The sequence below is a fragment of the Microtus oregoni genome, unplaced genomic scaffold, assembly GCF_018167655.1.
Source record: "Microtus oregoni isolate MIOR12 unplaced genomic scaffold, Mior012 000000F_ref0000247, whole genome shotgun sequence".
In the NCBI taxonomy this organism is placed as follows: domain Eukaryota; kingdom Metazoa; phylum Chordata; class Mammalia; order Rodentia; family Cricetidae; genus Microtus; species Microtus oregoni.
In genome coordinates this window covers 76446614-76474078 of record NW_024543059.1, presented here as the reverse complement: position 1 = coordinate 76474078, position 27465 = coordinate 76446614, and the positions used below count along the sequence as shown (strand labels likewise).

General features: G+C 44.8%; 1 protein-coding gene across 2 annotated transcripts in view; it reads right to left on the bottom strand.

Moving 5' to 3' along the window:
- Alpk1 (alpha kinase 1) overlaps positions 1-27465 on the bottom strand; it is an 89615-nt gene that overhangs the window by 38967 nt on the left and 23183 nt on the right. Inside the window, exons 2-4 of one of the 2 annotated variants that reach the window (XM_041646839.1) lie at positions 23567-23610; positions 13493-13723; positions 9476-9630 (exon numbers count right to left, since the gene is read on the bottom strand). In XM_041646839.1, the coding sequence (XP_041502773.1) occupies positions 9476-9630; positions 13493-13613 (276 nt within the window). In that variant the 5' untranslated portion in view covers positions 13614-13723; positions 23567-23610. The remainder of the gene's footprint in view (positions 1-9475; positions 9631-13492; positions 13724-23566; positions 23611-27465) is intronic. The other variant, XM_041647545.1, reaches the window with a different exon arrangement.

Sequence of the window (27465 nt, the reverse complement as noted above, 5' to 3'; positions counted from 1 at the left end):
AATATGAGCAAGATGCTGCGGCTGTGAGGAAAGCTGGCAGACCCGGATGTTCTGTCTGCCATCCCATCTTCAGATCTGGCTTTCTTTTTTTTTTTAATTCCTATTCTTTGTTGCATGTTATGAGTATGTGCACACACACATGTACACACATGCATGCGTGTACACACAATGTATGTGTAGAAGTCAGAGGACAACTTTTGGGAATATGTTCTCCACCCTCCCCTCCCTGTACCATGTCTGTCCCAGAAACAGAACGCAGATCCTTGAACTTAGCAGAAATTGGCTTTACTCTCTAGGCCAGCTGGCCAGTCCTACAAGAGTTTCTTCTACACACATAGTAGGATTATGCTTCTTTCGAAGAAATATATATTCATGCCCTACCTCTTGGCCAATGATCAGATCAGTATAGACATATATAAGATGCAGCGTGGGATCCCTCATTTCTACCTCCCTTTCAGCGGCAGCCAGTGATGTTTTAGGATGATGAAGATATGGGTACAGATCCCTAGGGAGAGAAACATGAGGCACGGCCTCCTACTGATCCCGGATAGGCATGGAGTAAGAAGAAGGGGCAGGTTTTTTAACGTAGTGAGCCCTAAGCTTTGGAAGTTTTTGTTTCTTCTCTGGCATAACCTTTCTGATCCAGGAAATATGGGTGGAAGTCGTAAGAAAAGCTGAATGTAACCTAAGAAAGAAATGATGTAGCCTAGGCCATTGTAGTTTCGGTGGGACTGGAGGAGAGAAAACCCAAACAAGAGACAGTGTGGGGAAACTTAGCAGGGTATGGTAGCTGAGGAGATGGAAGGGGGTGAAGGTCCTCAAAGCAGACCTCTTCATTTGACTTGTGATCATTCACACAGCCCACCGCGTTTCAGTAACCCACAACTGTATGTTTTATTGCCTTTATCAAGTCCATGGTTGTACATATTTCATATTGTCTACAGCCTGGGTTACACACCTAGATCCTGGGCTTTCCCCTATGTGTCCGGGATGCAGGCAGAAGAAGTGGTCCTATGTTCTTCATTAAAGGAAAGAAAATTTCTATTTATGGGTTCAAGACCAGCTAAGGTTACACAGAAAGATCCTATTTCAGGAACAACAAAAAAGCAAAAACCTAAGACTCCTAATTGCTGAACCAGCACAACGGTTCACTAACCTGCTTTGTATGGTACGCTGTGCCTCTCCACCCGCTTCTCCCCCCTCCCCCCCTTATTAGTTTTGGAATTGAACCCACTGTCTTGCACATACTAGGCAAATGCTACACCACTAAGTTGCATTCCTAGTTCTTAGGGGTTTGTTGCGACAGGGTTTAGCTATAAGCCCTTAGTCTAGCATTGAAAAACCTAGTAGTCCAGCCTGGCCTCAAACCCTCAGGCCTCCTAATTCCCATATGATTCACGTGTGCCCCACCTTGCCCAACTCCTAAGCACAAACACAAACTCCACACTTCAATTTATAATCCACACAGTAAGACTGCCTTCTTTAGTTATGTAATTCTTATCATGAAGTCTGTAAAGCATTGACCCAAACTCCTTCCATTTCTGGAGAGATGTGACCAGCATGCTCGTGACCACCTCTTAGCCAATTGCGTGGGGGCTACACATAGGATAGCCTCATTTGTATGCCACCATGCACACATCTCAAATGCCATGTTTTATGAGCAACATACATTTCATTCATGCATGCATGCATTCATTCAGGCGTTTATATTTCAAGGGCTAGGGAGATGGCTCAGTGGTTAAAGGTACCTGCTACCAAGCCTGAGGACTTCAGTTTGACCCACAGTCTCCACAGGACGGGAGGAGAGAATCAAGGGTGTTTATTGTGAAAATGTAAGAGATATAAATGTCAGGAAAAGAAAGGCATGGCAGGCAGGGCCCCTGTTGTCATGGAGCTGATTGTCAGCAGGAGAGAGGGATAACAATAAGAGAGGTTCCTCCAACCCGTGTAAACACATAGCGGCACATTAGGAGAGCATGTGACGGGGGTTGGGGGAGAGCTGTTAATCCAGTCATGCAAGTGAGAGACAGCTTCCCCGAAGAATAGAAACGCTAGCTGACACACAAGGCAAGCACAGAAACTTATCTAAAGGAGAGAGAGTTGCAGGACGGAGAGCAGGAGCAGCCGTGTGCTTGGAATAAGTGCTAGGCGTGAGGACTGAAAGACCATCTGCAGGCAGCTGCAGCGGAGGCAAGGCCTGCATGTAGTGGGGCCTCAGGCCTCTCTCTGCAGCTGAGGATTCCCTTATTATACCAGGATTGTAGCCTGCATACTGCTCCCTTCCTAAGAAAAGACGTGGAGCCGTGAGACACGAGAGAGAACTCGAGAAGCAGTGGCGGGGGCCCCGTGAAGATGCCACTACAGCTCCGTCAGGGTGGTGTTAGAGTTTGAATCTTTCCCTTTCATTTTGTTGTGGAGGGGGCAACCTTAGTGTGACAGTGTTGGGATGCGGGGCCCGATGGGAAGTGATTATTAGATCATGAGGACTTGGGCATCACTGAGGGAATGAGTTAGCTATGAAAGCAGATTTATCAGGAAAGCCAGTGTGGCCCTTTCTCACCCTCAGCCTCTCTTCCCATTTCATTTCTGCCAAGGGGTGAACAGCATGAAGGCCCACTCTAAGGTCTATGCTCTTGGATGTCTCAGTCTCCGGAACTGTGAGCCAAACATTCTCTGTTCCTTATGAATTATCTAGCCCCAGGGATTCCATTGTATTACAACCACAGAAAGCAGATTAGACAGATGAAGGAGCCGTGGAAGTGAACTAAAGAGATATTCATAAGCAAAAGCTGTTGGCAAGCAAGATAGAGGACAATGACAGGAACGATGGACGCTTCCAGTGTGTTGGTGAATGGCTGGAGGTGCCATCCATGGAGTCTAGAAAAGGACTGTGTGTGGGGGTGAGCAGAGGAGGCCTGAGTTGCCTGTAAGATGGCGACGAGAAGAAGCTGAGGAAGAGCACAGAGCTCCGTCTCTGTGTCCTTCGCTCAGGAAACCCTGCCAAGCCCCTCATGTCTGAGGCTGGAAACCTATCCGCAGTGCTCACCACCCCATGTAACTGGCTCGCACACGCTATTGGGATAGCTATGCTTGGCTGTCAACTTGACTGCATCTGGAACTAAACTAAAGCCCCCCAAATAGAGGCACATGCTTGTGAGAGACTTTTGCTTAATCTGAAGTGGGAAGATCTGCTTCAAGGGGAGAAGACACAGCTTTAATCTGAATCTTTGATACAGAAAGACATACCTTTAATCTAGATCTTCTGAGGTGGGGGAAACCTACCTCTAATCTGGGCCGTGCTTCCTGCTGGAAGCCTATATAAGGACAAGGGAGAAGGGCGCTCTTACGCTTTGCCGGCTTGCTCTTGCCTCACTAGCAAGTCCATTCCTTTAATGGCATTAGAGCCTAGCTCCTCCAGATTCCAGGATATGCTGAAGACCGGCTGAGACATCCAGTCTCATGGACTGAATATGATTCTTGGACCTTCACTTCATAGGCAATCTCTGTCATATAAGCTGGACCACAACCTGTAACTCATTCTAATAATAAATGAAATATATATAGGAATATATATATACATATATACATATATATATATATATATATATATAGAGAGAGAGAGAGAGAGAGAGGGAGAGAGAGAGAGACATATCTGTTATCCGTTACATAAGTTCTGTTACTCTAGAGAACCCAGATAACAGGTCTTGTCTATACTTCAGTACATTTTGCAGTATATTTTTGAGGTTTTGAGGATTAGACCCAGCATCTTCTGCATTCTAGGCAAGTATTCTACTACTGAGCTATAGTGTCCAGCCTGTATAAACCCCACATCTAGTTTTCCACTTTTGAGATGTAACCCCCACCTGTTGGACCTAACCAAAATATTTAACAATTGTTGAAATCTTGGATGCATTTTTTTTTTTAAGACAGGGTTTCTTTGTGTAACCATCTTGGCTGTCCTGGATCTCACTTTGCAGACCAGGCTGGCACTGAACTCATCAAGATCCGTCTGCCTCTGCCTCCCAAGTGTTGGGATTAAAGGTGTGTGCCACCACTGCCCACCACCTTTCTTTCTTTAAATAAATAACATTAGGAAACATTGAGACTTTTGTGGTGGGGAGGAGTCTTTTCAAATCACTCCTGGAGCATAAATCTTTCAAATATTTTTTCTGTGGCATAATAGCTGCAGACTACCTATATGGGAGTCAAAACCAAACCAAAACAAACAAAACAAAACCGGGGAAATAAAGAATCCACCCTGACCCGACTTTATCTTTTCAGACTGTGGTTTTGTGTCAAGGTACAACACATTGCCTATTTCTCCTCATGGGGAGCCACACTAAAGGCAGGGGTGACTAAGGGCAGGATCTCCCCTCTCTGAGACAAGTGTGGATTACCAAGTCCGATACCACCAACTGGACCCCACCTCAAATTCAGGGTCTAAGGACCAATTCTGCTCCCAACTGCCGTAGATATGCAAAATCCAGCCCTGTCCTTTTCTCCTTTTACAGAAGCTTGATTCCCAGGTTTCTCTTTGACGAAACAGTGGCAGTCACTTTCAGAAAAACGAAATGTGCTGGAAACAGTCCTCCAAGAGGCATCCACCTAGCAACTTGGACCCATCTTCCTCCCACGCTTCCAGGAGCAAGGGCCGGCTCTCCTAGTCAGTGCCAGCGGCTGCAACCCAGAGCGGGACTCCACAGAAGCCAGTGCCGAATGCCTTCACTGCGTTTTGAAAAACCCCATCAAAGGTCTCACTGAATGATATCTGTAAGGGCTGTACTGTTCCCTTTCAAAAACTGCAGCGCCCTTCTCCGGCACTTGAAAAAGCGTTGCTCTTGCTTTTCATCTTCCCCCTCTTGGAGTGTAAACATTGTTTGGAGTGAAAGGAGCTGAAGGAGCGCTTGCTTTCGCCTTGAAATTTCATTTTTAAATAAGAGGGGGAGAAAATCCTTTTTCTGACTGATACTAATAATACAGGTCAAAGTGTCAGGCGATCTACAATTAAATGGAAAACAAAAAAAGGTTTCCCCTCTCTTTTCCCACAGCACAATGGCGCTGGAATATAAATTACCGATGAAGATGAAATAATGCTTCAAAGCCTCCAGGGCAGGGCGGTGCGGTGTTTACAAAGTGTTTTCCGTGGCAGGATGAGACATTAAAGATGACGGTAACCCATGGACTTGGGGTGACGGTGAATAGGCCAAAGCTAGCATGAGGTAGGGTTTTAGGTCCCCGTGGCCTGTGACCCCGTGATATGCTTTGTTTTGCAAGGGCAGCTGCAGTTATCAACAGATGTTTCAGCTATAAATAATTGGTATCATCTCAGAAAAGACCCACCTACCTGGGGAGAGGCATAATACCCAAACCCCTGCCCGGGCTATTACAGCCACATTAATCTCCCATCTCTCCAGGTTCCTCAGAGAGCGGCCTGCAGGTGTTTTTTCTGGGAGAGCGCTGACAAAGTCTCTCGAGCCAGCAAGCTTTGTGTGGACTGTAAAGGAGGCTGGCCCCTGTTAATAAATTTCTGTCGGTGGCCACACACCAAAGGGGAGAGGATTGGAGAGTTGGGGAAGATTTTTTATAAGAAGAATTCATGTTAAGACTGCATAGGAAATGTAAGAAGAATTAATGACTGAAAAAAAAGACAGATTTAGGTGTTTAACTACTTTTCCTGTCAGTGGGAATCTGACAGTTCATCGGTTTTGAAACTATGAGCATTCGGCTCCTCGGACTGTGACATTGAAACAGACAGCATACTTGACCGAGTAAGTTACAGGATTTACTGGGTCCACTCTCAACAAGCTGCATCTCAAAAGCGAGCAGTAAGTGTCCTAGAGAGCCTGGCCCATGGAGAGCTATAGTTCTCTCTATGCGTACGTAGAGAGCTTTAGCGATTGTGCGCTTGGGGTCTGGCACAATGGAAAAGCATCCTAAAAGTCTAAGGAGGTGTGGCCGCTTAATTTATAGCTTGCTGGGTAAGTGAAAGAAAAACGGTGCTCAAGAGAAACTGATTAAATACTCAAGGACTCAAGAAAGACTAGTGGGTGGGTTCTTAGGGCTGCCACTGGGTGACCTTGTGAGGGGAACAAAGTCCTTCTATTCTCTCTGCTTCGGTTTCCACAGTTGGGAATCCATATAATTTATAGAGTTACATGAACTATAGAGGACGGTAGGAGGAAAGGTGCGTGCTCTTGAAATGGATTAGACAACCCCAAACAGCTTCCCCTCCTAATTCACGTTGCAGATCCAAACCCAGAGACTACAACTTGAACTCTAGCTGCTTCCGTTTTCACCACTATGAAGGGGATGCCGCTACCAGCTTTGGATGTAGGGAAAGAACTGCATCCAGCCCCTGACCCAGTAAAGATTATTGATTGGGGGTGAAGAGTTGGAATCCCCAAGTTCCTACATGATACATGCTACTAACACCGTCACATGGTGTGTGTGTGTGTGTGTGTGTGTGTGTGTGTGTGTGTGTAGGGTCTCAGTGTAAGAACTACGCCTGTAGGAATTAGCAGCATGGTTGCAATACTGTCATATGCCTTGTAGGGTTGTATTAGCCTTTGCTATTTCTGGTACTTCCCTGAGATGCTCTTGGATGTTCGTGTAATAGGGACACATCAACTCAACAGGCAAAGATAATGTCTGTTGACATCCTATCCATAGAGAAAGATACAAAAAGTCAACAAAACTACAAATAGAGTTCTTCAGCCACACCGGCCATTTCGGGTGTCAGAAGCCTCATGTGGCTAGTGGCTGCCATACTACAGAGCACAAACACCGAGTGCTTCCACGGCTACCAAGAGTTCTGTGGACAGCTCATGGTCACTGGCATCTCCGCTAGCAATCTGAGCATCTGCTTTGTCTTTCGTGTTCTTCCCTTAGACTGGCTGGAAAACGGAAGAGGAAAACAGAGGAAGAGGCTGCTCTCTGGTCCCCTGTGTAAGAGGATGGGAATGGCAATAATCACTATAGGGCTATTTTGATAAGAAAGATTTGATGCGTATGTAAATTCCACAATACGCAAATTATAGTTACAATCATTCTACTTTTACACAGGTACCAACCATAGGTATTAGAAATTTCCACTTAAGATAGGTTTGCTAGCACACACTGAAAATATGGAGGGAGGATCTAGTGTTCAAGGCCAACCTGGGCTACATACTGAGACTTTGTCTCAAAGATAAAACCCAAATAAAACCAACAAACTAAAATCTCACTCTTTACAGGATTTACTTTCCTCTGCCAAGAATCTCCATTCTGCTTAACCTATTTTGCCCTGTCTGGGAATTCCTGAAGATGCTCTTGTGTGTTCATAGATCTCCTGAGAAATTAAAAGTAAAAAACAATGTTACTATGAGGCTGGAGAGAACGACTCAGTGGTGAAGAGCATATACTGCCCTTACTTAGGACCTAGGTGTTGTTTTCAACCCTCCTGTGGTATCTCATGATGATATTTAACTCCAGTTCCAGCGGATCTGATACCCTCTTCTAGCCTTCTGGGCAACAGGAATGCAGTGGTACACATACGTGTGTACACATTTAAGCAAACATGCATGCACACAAAATAAAAATAAATAATTTTTTTTTAAAAAAAGATAATGCTACCACAAAGGAAAATGGTACTCCTCTTAACTCCCCTAGAACTCAAGCCTGGGTCTTGAGCCTTCCCTGGCTTCTTATGCTGTTATTATAAAATATAATGGTTTTAATAGTTCTTTGGAAACAAATGCACTTATTACATTTTGATCATGTTCATCTCCCCATTCCTCTCCATCGCTCCTCCTAGATTCCCCCAACTCATGCCCTCTTTCTTTTTAATAACCCCTCCACTGTTCTTGATGTTCTTTCTTATGGGGGATGGTGCTATCAGTTTAGTTCTGTGGTTCCTAACCTTCTTAATGCTGTGGCTCTTTAATACAGTTCCTCGTGTTGTAATGATCCCAACTATAGAATTATTTCATTGCTACTTCATGACTGTGATTTTGCTACTGTTATGTATATTAATGCAAATATCTAATATGCAACCCCCAAAGAGTTGAGACCCATAAGCTGATTCCTTTTTGTGTGTGTGTTGGGGGGGGGTGTGCTAGTATAACTTTAATTTGTAAATAAAAGCACTGATATTCCTATCCAAAGTATACAAAGAAGTCTTAACAGACAAAAATCATTCATTGGGTCTTATTAGATCATAACCAACTAAAACTTGACATAGATATCAAGAACAACTACAGAATCTATAAAACCCTGAAGATTCACATATATACTTCTGAATGATCAGTGAGTAATTGAGTCAATCAAAGAGTAAACTTAAAAAGTTATACAAACCAATGTAAACAAGCAAAACTACAGATTACCAGAATTCTTTGGGCACAGCAAAAAACAGTTTGAAGAGATAAGTTTAGAGATAGAGGCACCCAGGCTAAAAACAATCAAAGAGATCTCAAATCATCCAGTGATGTATTCAAATTGTTTGAAAGCAAGTTAAACTTCAAACAAATAGGAAGAAATAATAACAATCAGGGTATAAGTCAATGAAATGGAAATTAAAAGAGTAATACAAAAATTAATGAAAGAAAGAGTTCTTTGAAAAGGCAATAAGGTAGACAAATGCTTAGCCACATTAAGAAAATAACCAAGCTTAATGAAGTTAAAGATTATAGAGCTATTAGAACAGATACTAGTGAAACCTAGAGGATCATTAAGGAACAGTTTCAAACCTTACATTACAATGCATTGAAAAATGTGTTTTGAAAACCAAGTGCATTCATGACCCGGTCTTAATGCTTCCAGCATGGCGTTAGTCATGAGGAGCCCAGAGAGTGAACAGGATTTCCAGGGTGTGTAGAAATGACCTGACATGGATCAATAGTGGATCAAGAGCTTAGTCATCAACATGAGATGGCGGGGAGGTTTATTGTTGTTGTTGTTTTGTTTTGCTTTTCTTTTAGGGGGTGGATTTCGAGACAAGGGTTTCTCTGTAGCTTTGGAGCCTGTCCTGGAACTCACTCTGTAGACCAGGCTCAAACTCACAGAGCTCTGCCTGCCTCTGTCTCCCAAGTGCTGGGAATAAAAGCAGGTGCCATGAGTGCCCTGCTGAGATTTTTTTTTTTTAATAATCCAATTTCTAGAAAGTGTCATTTCAAAATAAAAAAAATATTTTAAAGCACAGTAGAACCAAAACAACTGAAGTCCACCAAGAAGATGGGACTATTCCAAGACAACAGGTCTCAGACTGTGCCCTTCAACTGCCCTTCTTCATTCATAATAGGTTTGTCCTTCTACCACAGGAGGTTACAGGGAAATGACGCCTTTCAAATGGCCATTTCCCTCCCATTAGTCAGTCTGGCAGAGCTGACTGTAAGAGTCAGGCCTGTCTTGTACTTCAGAGAAATTTAATCCGTTAGATCACTTAGAGTCTAACTGACTCCCTTGGGGATGTCGGAGGGACAGGTGGTGTGACTTTTCCTACCAGTAGCTGCTGCAGCTTGGCGCCAATCACATCTTGCAGGTTTGTTTTGTCCTCTGGGCTCATGGCTTGTTTGTACTGCCACTTTTCAGGCACGAAGGGCCACTTCATTTCCTTTGCCTCCTGGATCAGGGTCCTTAACTCGCCGGGGAGTGATGCTGAAAAGGTCAGAGGTCAGTTAAGGAAATTGCCGTCAAAGAAAGGGCCGTGGAGCCCCCCGTGTTATGATGAAGCACCTCGGCGACTAAAACACTTTTCCTATCTGTCGCTGGCTGATCCAAGCTGTTGGGGCTGCCTCGAAGAATAATAGCAAGGAGCTATCTGTCATGGGTGGCCTGAGTCTACTGTGCCCTACAGGTAAATTGGGGTAGTCAGGCATTGAGAAAGGTTTTTAACAGGAAGTCAAGCCCTTGAGTGACTGTCTCTGCATGAAGAATCAGAGAAAGGCACGAAGGAACGATGCTTTTCCCTGTAAAGTGAGAAAGGGGCTGGAGGGAAATGGTATTTTGAGCTTGTGGCACCTGAGAAGGGAATCAATTTGCTCAGCCTCTTTCTGCTTCTCTAAGACCTTGGCCCATCTTCCCCTTTAACCATCGACTATGCCTAAATACAGACAGAAAGCACAAACCCACAAGCAGGATGTTTGAGGATACCAGTTAACTGTGAAGTGACCCCGTTTCCCATTAGTAACTGTGTTAAGTCTCTCAGTGGGTACCAATCCTAACTATTCTGGTTGACAGTCTCTGGTCAAAACTTCAGGAACATAAAAAAGCTCTGAAGACTGCCAGCATTTCCCCTAGACTTTATATTTAAACCACACCAAAGTTGAGTAGGGTTGATTGTCCAACTTGACACGCAAAATTCCACAGCAAAAAGTTCTGCACTGATGAGGCCCCTCGTTCATGTCACTCCAGGTATAATAGATAGTACACACTCCACAGGACCTTCCTCATAATGGGGACAGTCTGTTCTGAAGTAGGTGCGATGCCAGTGTTCTGAACAAGGTCATCTAGAGATTGGTCTTGTGTCTCATATTGAACCCATCCCAAACTTACTTCATCAGTGGTTTTCTAATTCCATTTCCCTCTATATTTTCTCTTAATGAACGGACCACCAAATCTGAAGCCCAGTCATTCTAGACATTTGCCTTCTTTCTCTCCACAAATCGAGCTAACTATCAAATCCCGTAGATATTACAGCCTATCTCTCTTTATTTCTTTTTGGTATTTTCAGCCCATCCTCACAAGCCTTTGCAAAGTTGAGTCTCTCCCCAGCTAGATTAGGACAACACCTTTCACGACATTTTTTAGTTCTTTAGTTTGTAGTTTTCCTACTCCCAAAACCTATGACCAAACTCAGACCCGCTGCATTTGGTATTTAAAACAAAGATGGTCATTTCCTGTTAGTTTGTCATGGCCTCTCAGTGGAATTGAAATGCCTCTTCCATGTGCTTCCAAACCCACAGATGCACACTTCCTTCAGCCTACATTCCACTACTCTCTGAACACATCTCCCTGACCTCCTGGGCTGAAAGCATCCTCAACACAGCTGTTGTGTATCCTATCCCATTCCTTTTGTAAATCCCATCATTATGGCAGCATACTGTCCTGGTTAAAACACCAAGGTAGCAATATATCAACCTGATCCATACTAAAGAGAGAAAATAGAACGTGACAGATGAGCAGAATAAGAAGAAAGAAAACCTGTCTTAGTCCTGGATATCTTCATGTGAACTTGCCACCAGCTGAGCAAAGGTAAGTGACTTTCTAGGTGGGGAAAGACTGCTTGGCATTGATGGGACCACACCAATGAGTGACTAGTGTCAATGACCAGAGATGACTCTATCGTATCCCATTGAAAGTGTGACTCCAAGTTCAGCAACCCCTGGGCAGTTACTCTGCAGCAGCATCCCCTAGCAGAGCCCTAGAACTATGTGCTCACATTGGGTTGCAAAATATGTCTGTTTAACTGCTCGTGAAAGAATTTCAGTTTCTAAAAATGTAACATTTGTGCAGAGCAAATTTCTTCTAAATGGCAATGAGTAAGGTGACTGCTGGAGAGGATGGTCCCGTGTGGTCCAGGGGACTCACAGATAATGTCCCTTTCCATTCACAGTGTCTCAATTGGACTGTAGATAACCTAGACTCAAAGAGTGAAGAGTAGTCACATGACAGTTCTTCAACTGACGATCGTTTTTGTCCCCTCCATAACCCTTCTCCAAGCCAACCCGTAAATAAGCCAGTGGAGCACACTGGAATGTAAGACACCCCTAAAAGACAGGCGTTAAACCTGACTGCATTTCCTGTACTGCATTGGCGTTGCATATCTTACTCCACCTCCCAGGCTGGCGGGAACAAGGACGAGAGAGATGGAGCTGAAGGTAAAGGCAAGAGAAAACGCTGAATCAATGTTCCCAAGTTCACCAGCTGCCATGCCCGTAAGTATTTGCCCTGTATGAACGTCTTTCTCTGTGATTCCAGACAGTAACAACGTCCATAGGGCCACAACCAGTGGACCAAAGAAAGCTGTTTACAGCCACCTGCCTGCCTGAGCAGGAGGGGTTCTGCACAGACGTAGGCCACAGGAAGTGAGGCTCGTGCCAGTGCGCCACTCAGCATGTGAGAATTCCTTCCTCACTGGTTATCTGGATGTAGTTCTAGAAGCTTACTTGAAAGACCACATCTTACTGAATGACTTTACAGCCTTGATTTGCCCTTATATGACATTAAATCCATTGTTTCTCCTAATCCCTGAAGAAAATGGCATCTGACTGGGGCCTCAGACTTCAGCAGGGAGAATGTGAAGCCTAGGTGAGGACACGCACTAAATACAGAAAGAGGACACTAGGAAAGCTGTAGGAAAAACAAGAGCAACAACCCAACCCACGCACAGCCCCAGGGAGACAGAGAGCCAGCTATCCCTTATTGGCTGGGTGCCTAGAACCTGTGGTTGAGGACCAGGCACAGACACGCGGAGCCTATGATCCCATGTTGACAAGTACATGCAGCTAGCTGTCAGTCACACGCTTGTCGGTCTATCTGGTAAAGAATGCAATTACATGCTGAGGTTTGTTTTGGGAACTGACTGTATGTACAGGACTTCATCCAGAAGGAAGTAGAAAGACAGGTTACATAGTGGAGGCTGCCGTAGGTACCTGAAATGCCCCATTTTAGACATGTATGTACCTGTAAACCATAACTGGGGGAAAACCCATCCCAGGACCTACCCATTACAGGGTGTATTTTATTCAGGTATCTTATATTTAAATGAAACATCCAAACACTGAAAGCAAACAGGACAAAGTTAAAAGCACATACAAAGAACATACTTAAACAAGTGGAAGGAAAATTATTTGAAAAATGAAAAAGAACTGAAATAAAGAGGTTGCCTCTCCAAAGCCGGTGAAAGAAGAAATGAATCTTTTGTAGCTTTCGAGATTTTGTGATTGAATTTCTTAAACAATATCTGTAACCTTAAATAGCACAAACCAGGAAGCAAGAAAAAATACAGACCATGATTACACTGTAAACAGTCTTTTGTGAGATCATTGAATATATTTTAAAAATGGCATGAGGAGCTTGTTGGTGACAAAGAAAATAGAGATGACCTATTTATGGACGCCATGGAAGTCTATGGAAGTTGATGAAGCACAAAACCCTTGTTTGAGAAAAAGTATGTGCTACCATTCAGAAGTTGCTTCAATTTTTTTAATAATTGAAATTTGCGTGCACCAGCCAACTTGGACCCTTTGTTCCTCCTGAACTAAACTGTTTCTGGTAGCCTCATGTTTACTGAAGCCTAAAATTAGAACTGACAGCAATTCTCTGCAACAAAGTGGGCTTCTTCCCTGCCCGTGAGCCTGCAGCCCGTCCCATTCACATCCTGGAAATCCACTCATCCCTCAGCGGTCATCTGCCAGGAGCAGAAAAATAGGGCAGAGAGGCTAATGTGTCATGCAGGCGAGGGTGAAGGTACTGAACCTGCTGGCCCAACCCCTGGTGTCTCCCATCAGAACCTCACCTCTGCACCGCTGGTCCTCAGTCTTGTCTTCGGTAGACACATCTGGCGTTTCCAACAAGAGATGATCCAGCGCTTGCTTGCATTCATGCAATATCGAAGTCACAGTGTCTTGATTATTCATGATGATTACCCACCCTCCAGGATGAATTGAGTGTCCCTGGGTCTACGGTGATCAATTACCTAGGAGAGGCATTGATTCTCAATAAAGAAGTCCCTTGAAGGCCGAGGTACCTGGTGAACAAAAGAGCGAGAAGGATGATTAACTAAAGCGCCATCCATTATCTGTGAGACTCAAGCAGGGAGGGATAATAGAGCAAACACATGAAAATCCATGACAGGCCCCGAGGACGCTGTTAGGGGAGCATGTGAAATGATTGCTGGGTCTGGTCTAGATGGGCGGTACCTTGAAGGCATAGAGCGCAGAAGGGAGAGAGTCTGGGGATAGAGCTGGGTCACCCACGGTGAGGTTGGTGAACTCACACGGGCCAAATAAAATGAATGTGCCCGTGATTTATGTACTTTCTGCGTACTTCACTCAGTGCCCCTGGGTCGCAGTAGCTCAGAGCCTTTCCCCTTTCTGGAAGTCCACAGGAAGCATCTGGGTGACAGTTCTAATAGCCACACTCAAGCACGCCGTAATATGAAGGTCCCTGCTTTCACAGCCCACGACTGATTTCCCCTGTGCGGCATTCTTCATGGTATTTAGCGCTATGTGATTTGGATCAAGATAGGCAATGACAGATGCCAAATTTAAAGCTCTTCACTGCCAGGCATATTGCCAAGTAAAATAGAGAAAACGGTATCCCAGAAAACCCAATTTCCCCGAGCTCTGACGCGGATGGAGCCGTCCCAGAGATGGATGGATGGACTGGCATGGGCAGATAAAATGCAAGTAGATTCCTTATGCAAATGTGAGCTAGACAGAAGGAGCAACTGCAGTCAGGCTAAGTTTGAGAATAACATAATTCACTAACAGTGAAAATGCCTAACCAATAAACAAAAAGCAACTCCTGGTTAGCAAATATTTTGGTCTGTCTTCCTTTTGTTGAAGGAGTACCCTGTAAACAAAAGACATTATCCTCTTTGCCCTTGAAGGAGTAAGGAGTGGCATTTCTCTGACACTTGGCGGGGCTGTTGAAGTGCATTACCAGAGCGACAATCTCACAGGGAAGATGGTAACAGTTATAAGGATGGCGCTAGCGTCTCTGCTTCAGAGCTCATCCGCACAACGACGACATCACTGAGAACGTTAAAGCAGAGAGTTGCTGTGTTGATATTAAATGCGCCCTTCTATCCCGTGGTCTGGATTTTAAAGCATGCCAAACTAAGCCTTCAGGCTATCATAAGCTTATTTGACTCAGAATAATAATGTATTTATCGGTGAACACAAGCAGAGCTCTCAAGTTGATGTTTTATCACACTCAAAGAGCACTGGCATAAATGAGGATAGCGAGAAACTGGCCACGAAATCAGCTTAAGGCTGAGTATAAATTTACCCTCTCTCTTTCAACTAGAGCGTTTCAGAAAGGATTCCTGTACAGACTGGGTGGTTGCACTAAACTGTGTCCAAAGCCCTCTTTAACTGAAGTGTCTACAAGCCACTGTGTTTTGTGTAATAAGCACCTCACTAGTGTGTCCAGCTATGAAGAGACAGGCCTCTAGGGCTAGTCAGAATTTTATCCCCAGACTTCTGCTACAAATAAACGAGGACTTGCTCATCCCTCTGCGTACTGCAGCGAGCAAGCAAGACACAATTAGCGCACTAGAGTGGCCATGAGGCCTGTGACAGTAGCATCCCGTTCTCACCACGCCACTGACAAGGAAGGGATTGGCTACAGTGTGAGCTTAGTTCAGAGATGGAGGTAGGCGCTGGCAGTCCAGCAAGGGAAGAACAAACTGCTGCTCATGACCTGCAGGTAAGTCAGGTGATCACCTTTGTTTAAATCCCAAATTAAAGCAGGAAGCAGACTATCTTTCCCAGAATCTTTTTTTTGGGGGGTGGCGGGGGAAGGGCAACACAACAACAGAGTGGGAAGAACTGGTCGGTGCACATAGGAAGAAGAAAAGTATGTTACAATATGATCCTAGTAACTTAGCATCCTTTCTTATAAAGGGAAAGCCATCGTCTTCTAGAGTTCAAAGAAAAGAGAGTAGAAAGGAGACTCCCAGGGGCCTAAAGGGCAGAGATACTGGGAGACGTTATTACTATGAGCAAATGTGTTTTGGACTTTAACATAAAACATCAAGAACAAAATTGCCATCTGTAGCCACACTGCCCCAAGAGTAGAAGATAAACAGGATCGGGCCTTGTTAGAAGTTGGATGAAAGAGTGCTGGGAATATTGGGTCTTATAGCCACCGACAGTGACAATCTAGCCTCCAACCATCTCCCCTTCTCCGAGCCACTAATGGACACACTCACGTCAGCACGTAGCTTCTTGGACTGCTCGCGGCAGAGTGGAGCGGGGCAGGAAGAAGATTAAATCTAACTGGAGAGTAAGCATGTGTAGCTCGGATGTTCTTGACTTGCAGGCATTTGTTAGCGTGTGCGAGCTACATAAAAAGAGGGAAAGGAAGGGCAAAGTTGGAGAGGAAAGTCTCAAAGACTCAGAGTACTTTTCTATTTAGAGCAACTCGGAAGGATGCTCAGCCAACATCTCCGCTGAAATGCTGGAAGAACAGTTTAAAATCTCTAAGAAGAAATGCATCAATGAAGTGGGAAAGGAAGAGTTACTTAAAGGACCAAAAATAAACAAACAACAAACAAACAAAACCAACGAAACAAAGACCCCCCCCCCCAAAAGCTGAAATGGAAAACTTGAACTGCAGCACAGAGGGCTGCCTTTAAAGCGGGTGGGCACAAGAAGTGGGCATTTACCAAGCCTTGTGAGTTTATACTTTGGCTTTCCTGATCTTGGAGAGACGATGACACCCAAAGGCTGGAGAAGGTAAGGACGTAAAAGGACACTGCCACCCATGTCCCAGGTTCCAATAATTTATACCCGTAGTGCAAGGAGAATAACAGCAAACCTTCGCTCCCCCTCCCATCTTCCAGGGGAACTGCCTTTGCCAAAACACTCCTCTGGGAAGGGGATCAAAAATCTTCTCTTTGGAGGTTGGGACTGCAAAGTCTATAAAACCTCTTCACAACCATATAAAATAAAATGTAAAAATAACATTAGGTTAATTCTTAGGCAGCTCTCTAAAGGGATTGGACTTCAGCCTAAGCTTCAAGAGATTCCAGTCAGTGCTAAGAAATGTGAGCTTGTGGACAAATCACACAAAAAGTAAAGGACAGAAGCACAGAAAACACTTAGTAAATCAAACCTCCTGACCTTAGGTAGTAGACTCAGCAGGTATAGGCTGCAAAAGTGTCTTTGGAGCCTGTCCTGGAACTCGCTCTGTAGACCAGGCTGGTCTCGAACTCACAGAGATCCGCCTGCCTCTGCCTCCCGAGTGCTGGGATTAAAGGCGTGCGCCACCATCGCCCGGCGTGCAAAAGTGTCTTTATCAGACTATATAACCAGACTGAAAATATGAGTAAAGGCACTGGCTACCTCCATGTGACCACATGAAGAAGAATCAGAATAAGGGGAAAATAGGCTCTGTTTCAGTGGGAGAAATGAGAGGAAATTCAGAAATCCTCACAACAGTGATAGTGTACGAAAGTGTGGAGAAAAAGATGGGCAGCAAAGAAAACAAGGCAAACTTGCTCCAGCCACGAGATGCCGTGGTAGGAAGCAAGCAAACAAAAAACACCTCCAGAAAAGTAAGCCACAGCTGGCCCTAATGGGTGGAGATGGGCCGGCAGTTGAGAGCACTGGCTGCTGCTGTAGAAGACGGGGGTTTAGTTCCTAGCAGCCACAGGGCAGCGCACAACCATCTGTAAATTCAGTTCCAGGGGTATTCGGATACCTTCTTCTGGACTCCATGGGTACTTACATATGTGGTGCACATGCATACATGTAGCCGAACACTCATAAAATAAAAATAAAAGACTCTAGGGGCGGGTGGGTTGTACACAGTCTTACATTTAGGACTTAAAAATACTCCCAAGCTTCCAGTTGTGGGTTTTAGATAGTGATTTCTCCAGTGGGTGGCCAGCAGTGTGCAGGAATCCCTGACATTGCGTGTGACTCAGGGCTGGGTCACTGGAATCCCTGTCTCTGTGAAAAACCCAGGACTGGGTCACTGGAATCTCTGTCACTGGAATCCCTGTCACTGCGGATGTCCCAGGGCTGGGTCACAGGAATTCCTTGTCTCTGTGTGTGACCCAGGGACTGGAATCCCTGTCTCTGTGTGTGACCCAGGGCTGGGTCACTGGAATCCCTGTCTCTGTGTGTGACCGAGGGCTGGGTCACAGGAATCCCTGTCACTGTGAAAAACCCAGGACTGGGTCACAGGAATTCCTTGTCACTGTGTATGACCCAGGTGGGGTGCTACCTTGAGTGAGAACCAATTCCTTGAAACTGTGCTCTCCTAGAAGCCTGAGAACAGTAAACGAGCACCAGCTAGGAAGTCTGAACTCACATCTCCTCTAGGGAGAAAGACAGCTCTGGGAGGCAGCTGTGGAGAGTGACGGGGACAGATGCTGAGGAGCTGACAACCGTGGGTAGGAAAATTGGTATTGAAAGTGTATAGGGAACAGTAACACACTTATATGTACTATGCATGTACGTACATACACACACACACACACACACACACACACACACACACACACACATGCTCAGTGGCCTGGAGCAGACCTCTACAAATGACAACCTGGGAGTCGGACAGCCTGATGTCAGTGAGTAGCTGAAACTCTGGAGTCAGCCACCTGCTCTTCACTACAGCCCATGAGCCGTGCAGCTCCAGGGGACGGCCTGACACACGTAGATGCATCCCTCCAGCAGTGTGAGGTCTTATAAATACAAAGATCCTGAGATTGATCCTCTCCCTGTACAGATCTCAACTGTTCTTGCTGCTTTCCATACTCCCAACACACTTGGAAGGCAACTCCTAGTGAGAATATTAGCCATCCTAGGAAGAAGGATTGGAGAGTCCCAGGAGGGTGAGAGAAAGCCTGTCCAAATCACAGACTGCAAGGCAAGAATGGTCTTTAGAGGCTCCTGGGTTGAAAAAGAGAAAGTCTACTAAAGGAAATGAAGCTCCAGGAGACATCTGCAGTCCAACCCATGATATAACTACAGTTGCTCACCCTCGTTTTTGTCCTTCGTTCCTTTTTCTTCCTTTCTTCCTTTCTTTTCTCCTTCCCTCTTTATCCAGTACTAGCAATTGAACCATGGACTTCACCCATCTTAGGCAAGCACTCTACAACTGATCTGTGTACTTGGCTATTTGATTTTTTTAATTGATTTTTATTGAGCTCTACATTTTTCTCTGCTCCCCTCCCTGCCTCTCTCCTCCCCGCTTCAACCCTCCCCAAGGCTATTTGATTTTTAAGGACCCAGAAAGAAGTTGTTTCAATACTTGATTTTTTTAAAAAAAATCCCTTGTTCTGTATGTGTGTGTATATTCAGGTGCATGCATGTGTGTGTGTGTCTGCTTACACATGTGTATTTGTGTGTATATGAATGGAATCAAGAGGACCCAGGTTAGATTCCCAGGTCCCACATGGCATCTCCAGTCTCAGGAGATCTGACACTTTCTTCTAGTCTCTGAGGGCACCAGCCACACATGTGTAACATAGACAAACATGCAGGCAAAACACCCATATGCATAAAATAGATAAACAAAACTTCAAGCTGTTTTTTTTTTAAAAAAAATGACCAATAATCTCAAAAGGAATATGTACAAGAAGACAAACTCAATCCAGGGCTTGGAAATGAATGTGAACAATATAAAATCAAATGTCAGCAAGATGGATGAGAAAGTTACCAACATGGAAGAAAATTCATCAAGGAAATTGGGGTTTTGAAACAAATAGAATAAAAGTGTTGGAAATAAAAAAAAAAAAAGTCAACGAACCAAAGCATGACTCCAGGCAGAAATAGTTGGAGTCAACCTTTCAGAACAGAAAAAGCTCTTGGGTAGGGGACTGTGGTAGAGGTGGATCTGGACAATGACACGGGCAGAGAATGTGAGGAGGAGACTCGTGTGACAGATGAGTAAGTTCCAGAAGCCTTGCGGGGCAGCTTGAATCCCTAGGTAAACAAACTCTAGACCGAAAGGACCTTTCATTCATCCTGGTGATCTGTTTGGGTAGAAAACAAAACAAAAATATGCTTTGATTTTTTTTTTAAGGATGAATAAATTTTATGAAAAATTTTAAGCTAAAATAGTTTTTTCCAACCCCTTCTTACCCAATTTTCAGCCTGTGGGCCATACCTTACTGAAACAGGAGACTGGATGGTGAAGCTGCCTCCCACCTTTGCCTCTCTTGTCCTGGGTCCGCCCTCTCCAGTTCCCTGCCTCTGAGTGTGTTTACCAAACTTGCTGTGCAAGAAGGTGCAATAAGAGTGTTCTGGGTCACAAACAGGTTAGGCAGTGGCCCCAGGAAGGAAGAAGAGGAGAAAGGAAAAGGCCACACTGCAGGAGCTGTTGTGGCTTCTCCCAGCTACAGTTACCTGCTCCATCAGCCACAGTGACATCTGAAGAATTATTAGCCTGGCCCCGTGGCTGAAGAGTTGCGTCTCAGGTCAAGGTGAGTCAAGCCTGCCATCTGGTCCTGGCTCCAGGCTCCTAAGCTGATGGCTTTGAAATGGTCCTTCCAGGAGCATCTTTGCACCCTAAGTGACAGGAGGGCACTCACAGAAATGTGCTCCATATGTCTCCTGATCCAGAGACACCAAGTGGTGAGGGGCATTCATGAAGCAGGAAGATATTTTTTAAAAAGCTTTGAAGGGCTTTCATTTGAGGTGTGCTCCTGAGAGGCAGACACTGACTACCCAAACTCTAGGGTAATAAACTTGAAGAGGAGAGGAAGCTGAGAAGATCAAGATTTTTAAAATGTTCGGGACTCTGGACTTCAAAACATGTGGCTACTTCATTTCCCATTAAATAGTACCAGAGATGAGAGGAAAGCCCAGCAAGGATAACTTCATGGAAGAGAGTTAATTGTCAGGAGAAGAAATGAGGTAGCCTGAGTATATACTGTACTGCAGTGGGTGGAAATGTCTGACTTATATTAACAGTCAGATGGCAAAAAAAAAAAAATGCAAAAATGCTGCATATCTCTGGGGACTGGAAGAGGAAAGCCAGGTGAGAGTGTCATACATGAAAATGCCACACAGGGAACTCTGGTATAAACTTGCCAGGGATGTGTAGGAATGCACACTTTTAAGTGAATTACTTTTATTCTCTGTGTATGTAGGTGCGGCTGATGACTGTATGTGCACCATGTGCATGCAGTACCTGCAGAGGCCAGAAGAGGGCACTGGGTCTCCTGAAACTTGAGTTTTAGGTGGTTGTCAGTGACCCAATACCAGGTGTTGGATCCTCTGGAAGAGCAGCAAGTGATCTTCCTTGTTGGGCCATCTCTTTAGCCCAGCAATGCACACTTTTGATGAGAGCAATAAATGTGGAAATAAAGGCTCAGCATGCAACAAAATACTTCTGAATCTGTAATTATAATTCTGACGGTCAGAGTCAGAACTGTTCATTAATTTCTCACAGAACGCATAGATTTTGATGTAAGCAGCAGTGCACAACAGAAAAGTTTAAGGAGAGAAGGGATGAGTGGGCTTTGAAATTATAGCGGGGAGGAGGGGGAGAAGAACGCTGTGGAAACAAAGAATTATGATCACACTTTTACTCATTAACCAACAGCCAAGACAGGCACCTGCAGGGTACAGCCAGGATTCCAGGGTTTAAATTATGCTAGACAAATCATGACTTGACTTCTTTGTCTGCAAGAGGCATGATAGGATAAATCTCACAGTTTTAAGGGATCAGTTGAATTACAGACGTAAATAGACATAAAACATAAATCTTTGCTCAATAAGTAATAAATGCTTCATAGACTTCCATGGTAGCGTTCAATACAATTTCATAAAATGAAGTTTAAAATTTTTAAAAAATTACCCACTTTTCTACATTTCTGCCATCAAGATATTGCTGTGCTACCATCTACCCACCCAAACCCTTCGATCCCACACTACTTCTCCAAAGGGTCCTTTGGTTCCTCTACACTGACCCAGGCAGGCCATTGTATCCTGCTTGACTTCATTAGCATTTACGGTTTTGAGAAAGAAAATTGCTCAGCCACTCAAATTTTAAAGTTCTGGATATTTTAAAACCAATACTGGCTACGTGATAATGAAACTATTCTTTAAATAATTCCTCAGGACCACCTTTAGTTAACAAACAGAAATTCAGTTAGCAAACTCGAGAAGTATGGGGAGTTAGACATTTTTGAAGAGAAAGATGTGTTTTATTTGTTTAAAAAAGAAAGAAAAAAACATCCAAGCCCAACCAACTTGGTGTAATCGGCTGTTTGCCTTTAGGCTCTCAGCCCCCTCTGTCGGGGTGTTGGAAAGGGGGCGGGGCTAAATGACTGACAGTGTCCAAGAAGAGTGTCCAAGGATTGCAGCTCAGGCAGCAGCAACCAGCCCCTCACCTTCTTCTTATCTCTAACACAAACACACAAGCACATGCCAATTCTATTTATTTTATACTTAAAAATCTCAAAGGCACCAGGCCTGGGCCCCTGGACTGGCAATGCACTGGACCATCGCCCTGAGCTGACATAAAATCTACCATGAGGCTGCGTCATTCACAGGGTGTGTCTGTCACCAGCGAACGATGGCTCTTGGCAGGCAGCCCTCTGCTGGCTTGGAAACAAGAGTGGACTTGTATGTCCAGACTAGAGGCAGAACCATGCCACCATGGAGAGCTACTTGTGTCACTGAGCTCACAGGTAGAGGTACGGTCTGAGGAGGTCGTCCACCCACCATACCCCTTCCGTCCTGTGGCAGCTCGGTAGGCTTAGCACTTAGGGCTTCTTCAGGACAAGGAACAAATAGGATTTTATAGCTCTTGAGTGACCTGAAGGAAGAACCTCTAAAAAGGTCTACAGAGAGGTGACAGCTCATCTAATTGTTATTGTTCCTTAAGCATCCTATAGTACAGACAAAGGCAGAGTCTTTAATGTGGGACTTTGTTAAGCCACAGCTTTTCTTAGAAACCATAGCTCATCCTGTTGCCTGTAGCTCTGGGCCCTCAAGTCATCAGGTTCATTTGAAAAAATGAGTTGAGTTTCAGAGCGACAGAATTCTGCTGGTGTGTGTGTGTGTGTGTGTGTGTGTGTGTGTGTGTGTGTTCATACACACGTTAGCATCAGAGGCGCACACTGAGTGTCTTCCTCAGTTGTTGGCTTCCCTGTTAGTTTTGAAGCAGCTTCTCACTGAACCTGGAGCTCACCAGTGGAGCTAGACTAGCTGACCAGTGAGCACCAGGGAGCCTCCTGTCCTTATATTCCCGGAAATGGGTCACAGCCACGGTCATGGCTGATGTGGGCCATGGAGATCAAAAGTCCACTCCTCAGGCTTGTAGTGAGCACTGTTCCCCTGAGCCGGCTCCCCAGCTGTTGGCTCTGATTTCTGTGAGATTTCAAATGGCTCTAAGTTTCTTTTCTTGGTAGCTCTGCAGGAGGAACTCATTTCCTCCTTTCTCTAATAAAGTGGTTGCTGATCTCAGGCTTCATATTAATTCAACCATTTGTTTTCAGTTAATGAAGAAATATCTGCCAGAGTTATAGTAACAGGGACACAGAAGAAATGCTAAAATGGATAAATAAAAGTAAAAAAAAATGAAATACATCAACTTTTACACAATTTTTACACTTTCTAGACTTCTCTCTTCTTGTTCTGTTCTGTTTTGTTTTTGTTTTTTTGTGGGGTTTTTTTCCCCCTATATTTTCTCTGTGTAGCCCCAACTATCCTGGAACTCACTCTATAGACCAGGCTGGCCTTGAACTCAGAGATCCATCTGCCTCTGCCTCCCAAATGCTGGGATTAAAAATGTGCGCCACCACAGGCTTCTAGACTTTTCTTATTGCTTGACTTTGAAGCTAATTTACAAGTTTCAGACAGACTATTTGTAAACTCCGCAATGACATTTAGCATTTACTTACCAGTACACAGTATCATGCATACAGCAATGTGGTGATTTTGAAGCCTGCCAAGAGAATCAAAATAAACCTTTTCAACATCAATGACAAATATATGGAAGTGGGCACATACGCGATTCAGTTTCTGAATACGTTTCCCTAGAGCACAGGTCTGGCTCACAGGACCAGGTGGTGCAAACTGAGACAAACTTTACAGCTTATACCGTCCTTCTTACCATTGCCTGACTTGGGAGGGAGGCACAGACATCTAGAACCTTCAGAAAATAGAAGGATTGGGTTTGTAATCCTAATGTTACAAAATTCTGATGACAACATTAATTAGAGTTCATTATACCGTTGGCAGCAAGAAATGTAGTCTTTCGGCGAAAATGGAGAAGTCAAAGTCTGGGGACCGGAGAGACAGTCCAGTAGTCAAGAACACCGGGTGCTCAGTCTTGAGGACTGGGGCTCAGATCCCAGCGCCAAGAACTGCCCATTCCTCTGGCTCCAGTGGACCTGGTGCCCTCTTCTGACATCCTAGGGCACCTGCACACATGTGTGTATCTACTCACATAGGCACACGCAAAATGCACATAGGCACACATATAACTAAAAAAACTTTCAATTTCTTTTTTGACGTTTCAGTGATGGTCTAAATTGACACAGCTCCTCAGAGTTACGTGGCAGGAGCTAGACATGTGCTTTTAAACATCCAGTCCACCACAGCCTAACATGAAATCGCTCTGCATCTATTTTTATTTCTGGGGAAGAAAGTAACCATCCCACCCCAAAATAGAAAAATTGACTAGTGTTTCTATCATATACGCTCATATTCCAGTCTACTTCAGGCAGAAGGGCTTGTACTCGGACCTCAAATTGGAAGGCACCAAAACGCTAACTGATGCCTATTTCCTGGGGAAAGAGGATCCTAATTTTCACCTGATGCAAGTGACAAGATGACTCCAGAGGGACCAAAAAAGACCGTGAGCAAAGACTAATGGGGTCTAAGTACTGAAGGTGTTTATAGATTAACCCTGACAGGAGGCAATATATCTCCTCCCAGGAGACCTCAATACAGTCAGCCGGGAGCGGGGTCTTTATTTATGAGCACAGTAGACCCCCCCCCCCTTGAAATAAATCCAGTAATAACTTTAAGTGAAGCACTTGACTTAGCAGGAAGCGGAACATGCCCTGCAGACCATCTCATCCACACCGCTATGTGCACAGCCCGCATGGCTTCCCCCGCAGCTGATCTTGTGGAATCACAATGGGCAAACAGTGCACATCTATACAAAGCATTTTGTACTCTAAAACCTGCACGTTCCAAGAGAGAGAAGATGGACGGGATGAGTGGTTGGCAGAAAGGCCTCAGAGCTGGCTCATTTCCGGCTGCTTTATAGTGTGGCTTCTCACATCAAATTTCATTTGAAGCCAATAGGTTAGAAAAGAACTTATATTATATACTGTGTATAATATATTTATAATAGCTTTTAGTGCAACATGACTTTTTTTATGTGGGTGCTACAGATTCAAACTCGGACCCTCCTACGTGTACAATGAACATTCTTACTCACTGAGCCATCCTCCCAGCCTCCATTCTGAAGCTATATTGGTTTTGTTCTGGCCCCCGGTTTTGCTAGTAAACAACCCTGGACATCAGCCCCTATAGTGTGACTATTAGCCCGCAAAATGCAATGCCTGTCCCATCCAGTTCTGCAATTAAGCCCACACAGTGCACGCTTGGAGTATCTACTCCATGTGTGATGAACAACACACTGTGTTTTCAATCAGGGCCCAACTGCCTCCAGCCCCTGCCAACAGAACATTCTTAGGTTCCTCCGGTGCAAGATCCTGTTAGGGTGTGCTTGGAAAACACAACCGAGATTTAATCCTACCGAAAGCGAAATACAAACAAAAGGTTAAATGTCCAAAATAATCACCCCACGTACTTCAAAGCTATTGGCAGAAGCAAATGGGCATGATTTACAGCACCCCAGAAGCACATTGCCTAGTAATGCTGTCCTGGGAAATCAGAGGCTCTGACTCAATGGGGAAAACGGCCAGGCTTTCTCTGACCCAAAGGCAAGCATTTCTCTAGGACAAAATAAACTAAACAGCTGAAAAAACAAAAACAAACAAACGAAAAAGATGAGTTGTGGAAAAGAAAATCTCTCATTCTATCCTCCCTTTAACATGTTGCTTTTGCAAATGTGGAAAAGCATTGTAGCGATCGAAACGATGAGAGATTTTGTACCATTGTAACACTTGCCACCCTGGACAAAGGTGAGAAGGGAGAGCTGCCAGCAGCTAAGTCCTTTCTGTGCCTGAGATACTGTGCTGTCCACCCAGACAGGAAACTGTGGGCTGTTGGCTTTATCCCCACTCTAGAGATGAGAAGGTTGAGGGTCCTGCCAAGGTCATACACCCTGAAAGGGGTGTATTCAGAATTTCAAGAACACTTTGACCCCGAGGGTATTTTTCAAAGCCCTTTGCCCGACAACCTATGGCCACAAACCCGAATATTTCCAAATGTATCAATACACAGAACGACATGATCCGTGGACGTTCGCTGAACCATTCTCAGGCGTCCCTTAAAATCGCTCTCTCGGCACCGACTCTTCCACTTTACCTGTGAACTTCTGCCTATCTTGGTCTGAAGAAAATTCATCAAATCCCACCGTCCCCTCCGTCCATACTAAATAGAGACAACTGAGAAGTCAGCAGAACTAATTCAACGGGGCAGTTCTACCGTTTTCACACTGAATGATAATTGCTCACAACTGAATTCTCTCTAGCCCTCAAACTCCAATAATTCAAGCCAGAACAGCTCTCCTGCCAGCCTCTATCAAAGGGCGGGGGCTTCCCGTCCCTTGCCAGATAATTACAGATTAGATACTGCCTCTTGCTAAGATTTCTCTCTTTCGCCTTCACCTCTTATAAAAGAAGAAACTTTAAAGATTAGGGTTTTTTTTCCCCCTTCTTTTTTTCCCCTCTAAAGCTGGGTACACCAACTGGCATGGGCTGTATTAAAATCAGGAGAAAGCTCAGTCAAAAAGCCTCTCGGAAGGCAGGCGTTCTGGTTAGTATGCACCGACATGAAAGGGTTTCTTTTCATCCTATACAACTACAGTGTGTGTAAATTGCAGGGGGCTCATTGGCATAAATCTCGGCTGCGACCTCTGAGGTAAACTGGATTTACATTACTTTCTGACAAGAATTAAATGAAGGCCTTGTGGATATATGAACAGCCTTCTAGGCTGCAACAGATGGGCATGAATGTGTTCCCTAGGAAAACTATCAGTGACATCTGTGTCCTCCAAATTCTGGTGGTCTCAGCCAATTAACGGGGGGGGGGGGAGACTGCGGGGAGGTGGGGGGTTGGGAGGCCAGTGCACTGCCCCCAGCCAAAACCGAGGCAGAAGTGTTTGTGTTTGGAGATGGGATCAGGCTGGCCTGCAGCCGCGAGGTTAGCACTTCATAGTCGCCATCCGAGATGGGCAATGCGGCTTACAAGCTATTTGTATACTGCAGTGAGGATAATATGATTTTTTTCTCATTTGACCGGAGGAGATGGTCCTCCCTTGCAGCTGATATCATATTTCAGTTCAATCTCTTTGAGGACGTGTTTACTTTTGTCTCCTCTGAGGCAGGTTGATGGGGCTGCTGGCTGCCAGCTTTGGTCGTTCATTTGCATGTCACAGAGCAGGTGAACTCTAAGGCAACACAGAGGTCCTCCCCCTCCCCCCTCACACACAAAAAAGGGCCTTCTTAAACCCCACCACATCCCTCCTCCCTTGACCGATTTCACAAGGAGAGCCAAATCAAGGTTTCCAGGTTTAAATGACCGTCAAGAGAAATTACATCAGAGTTCTGTAACGAAGGGGCTGTTTATGAGACAGAGCTGTGGATGCTGAATCCTGCTG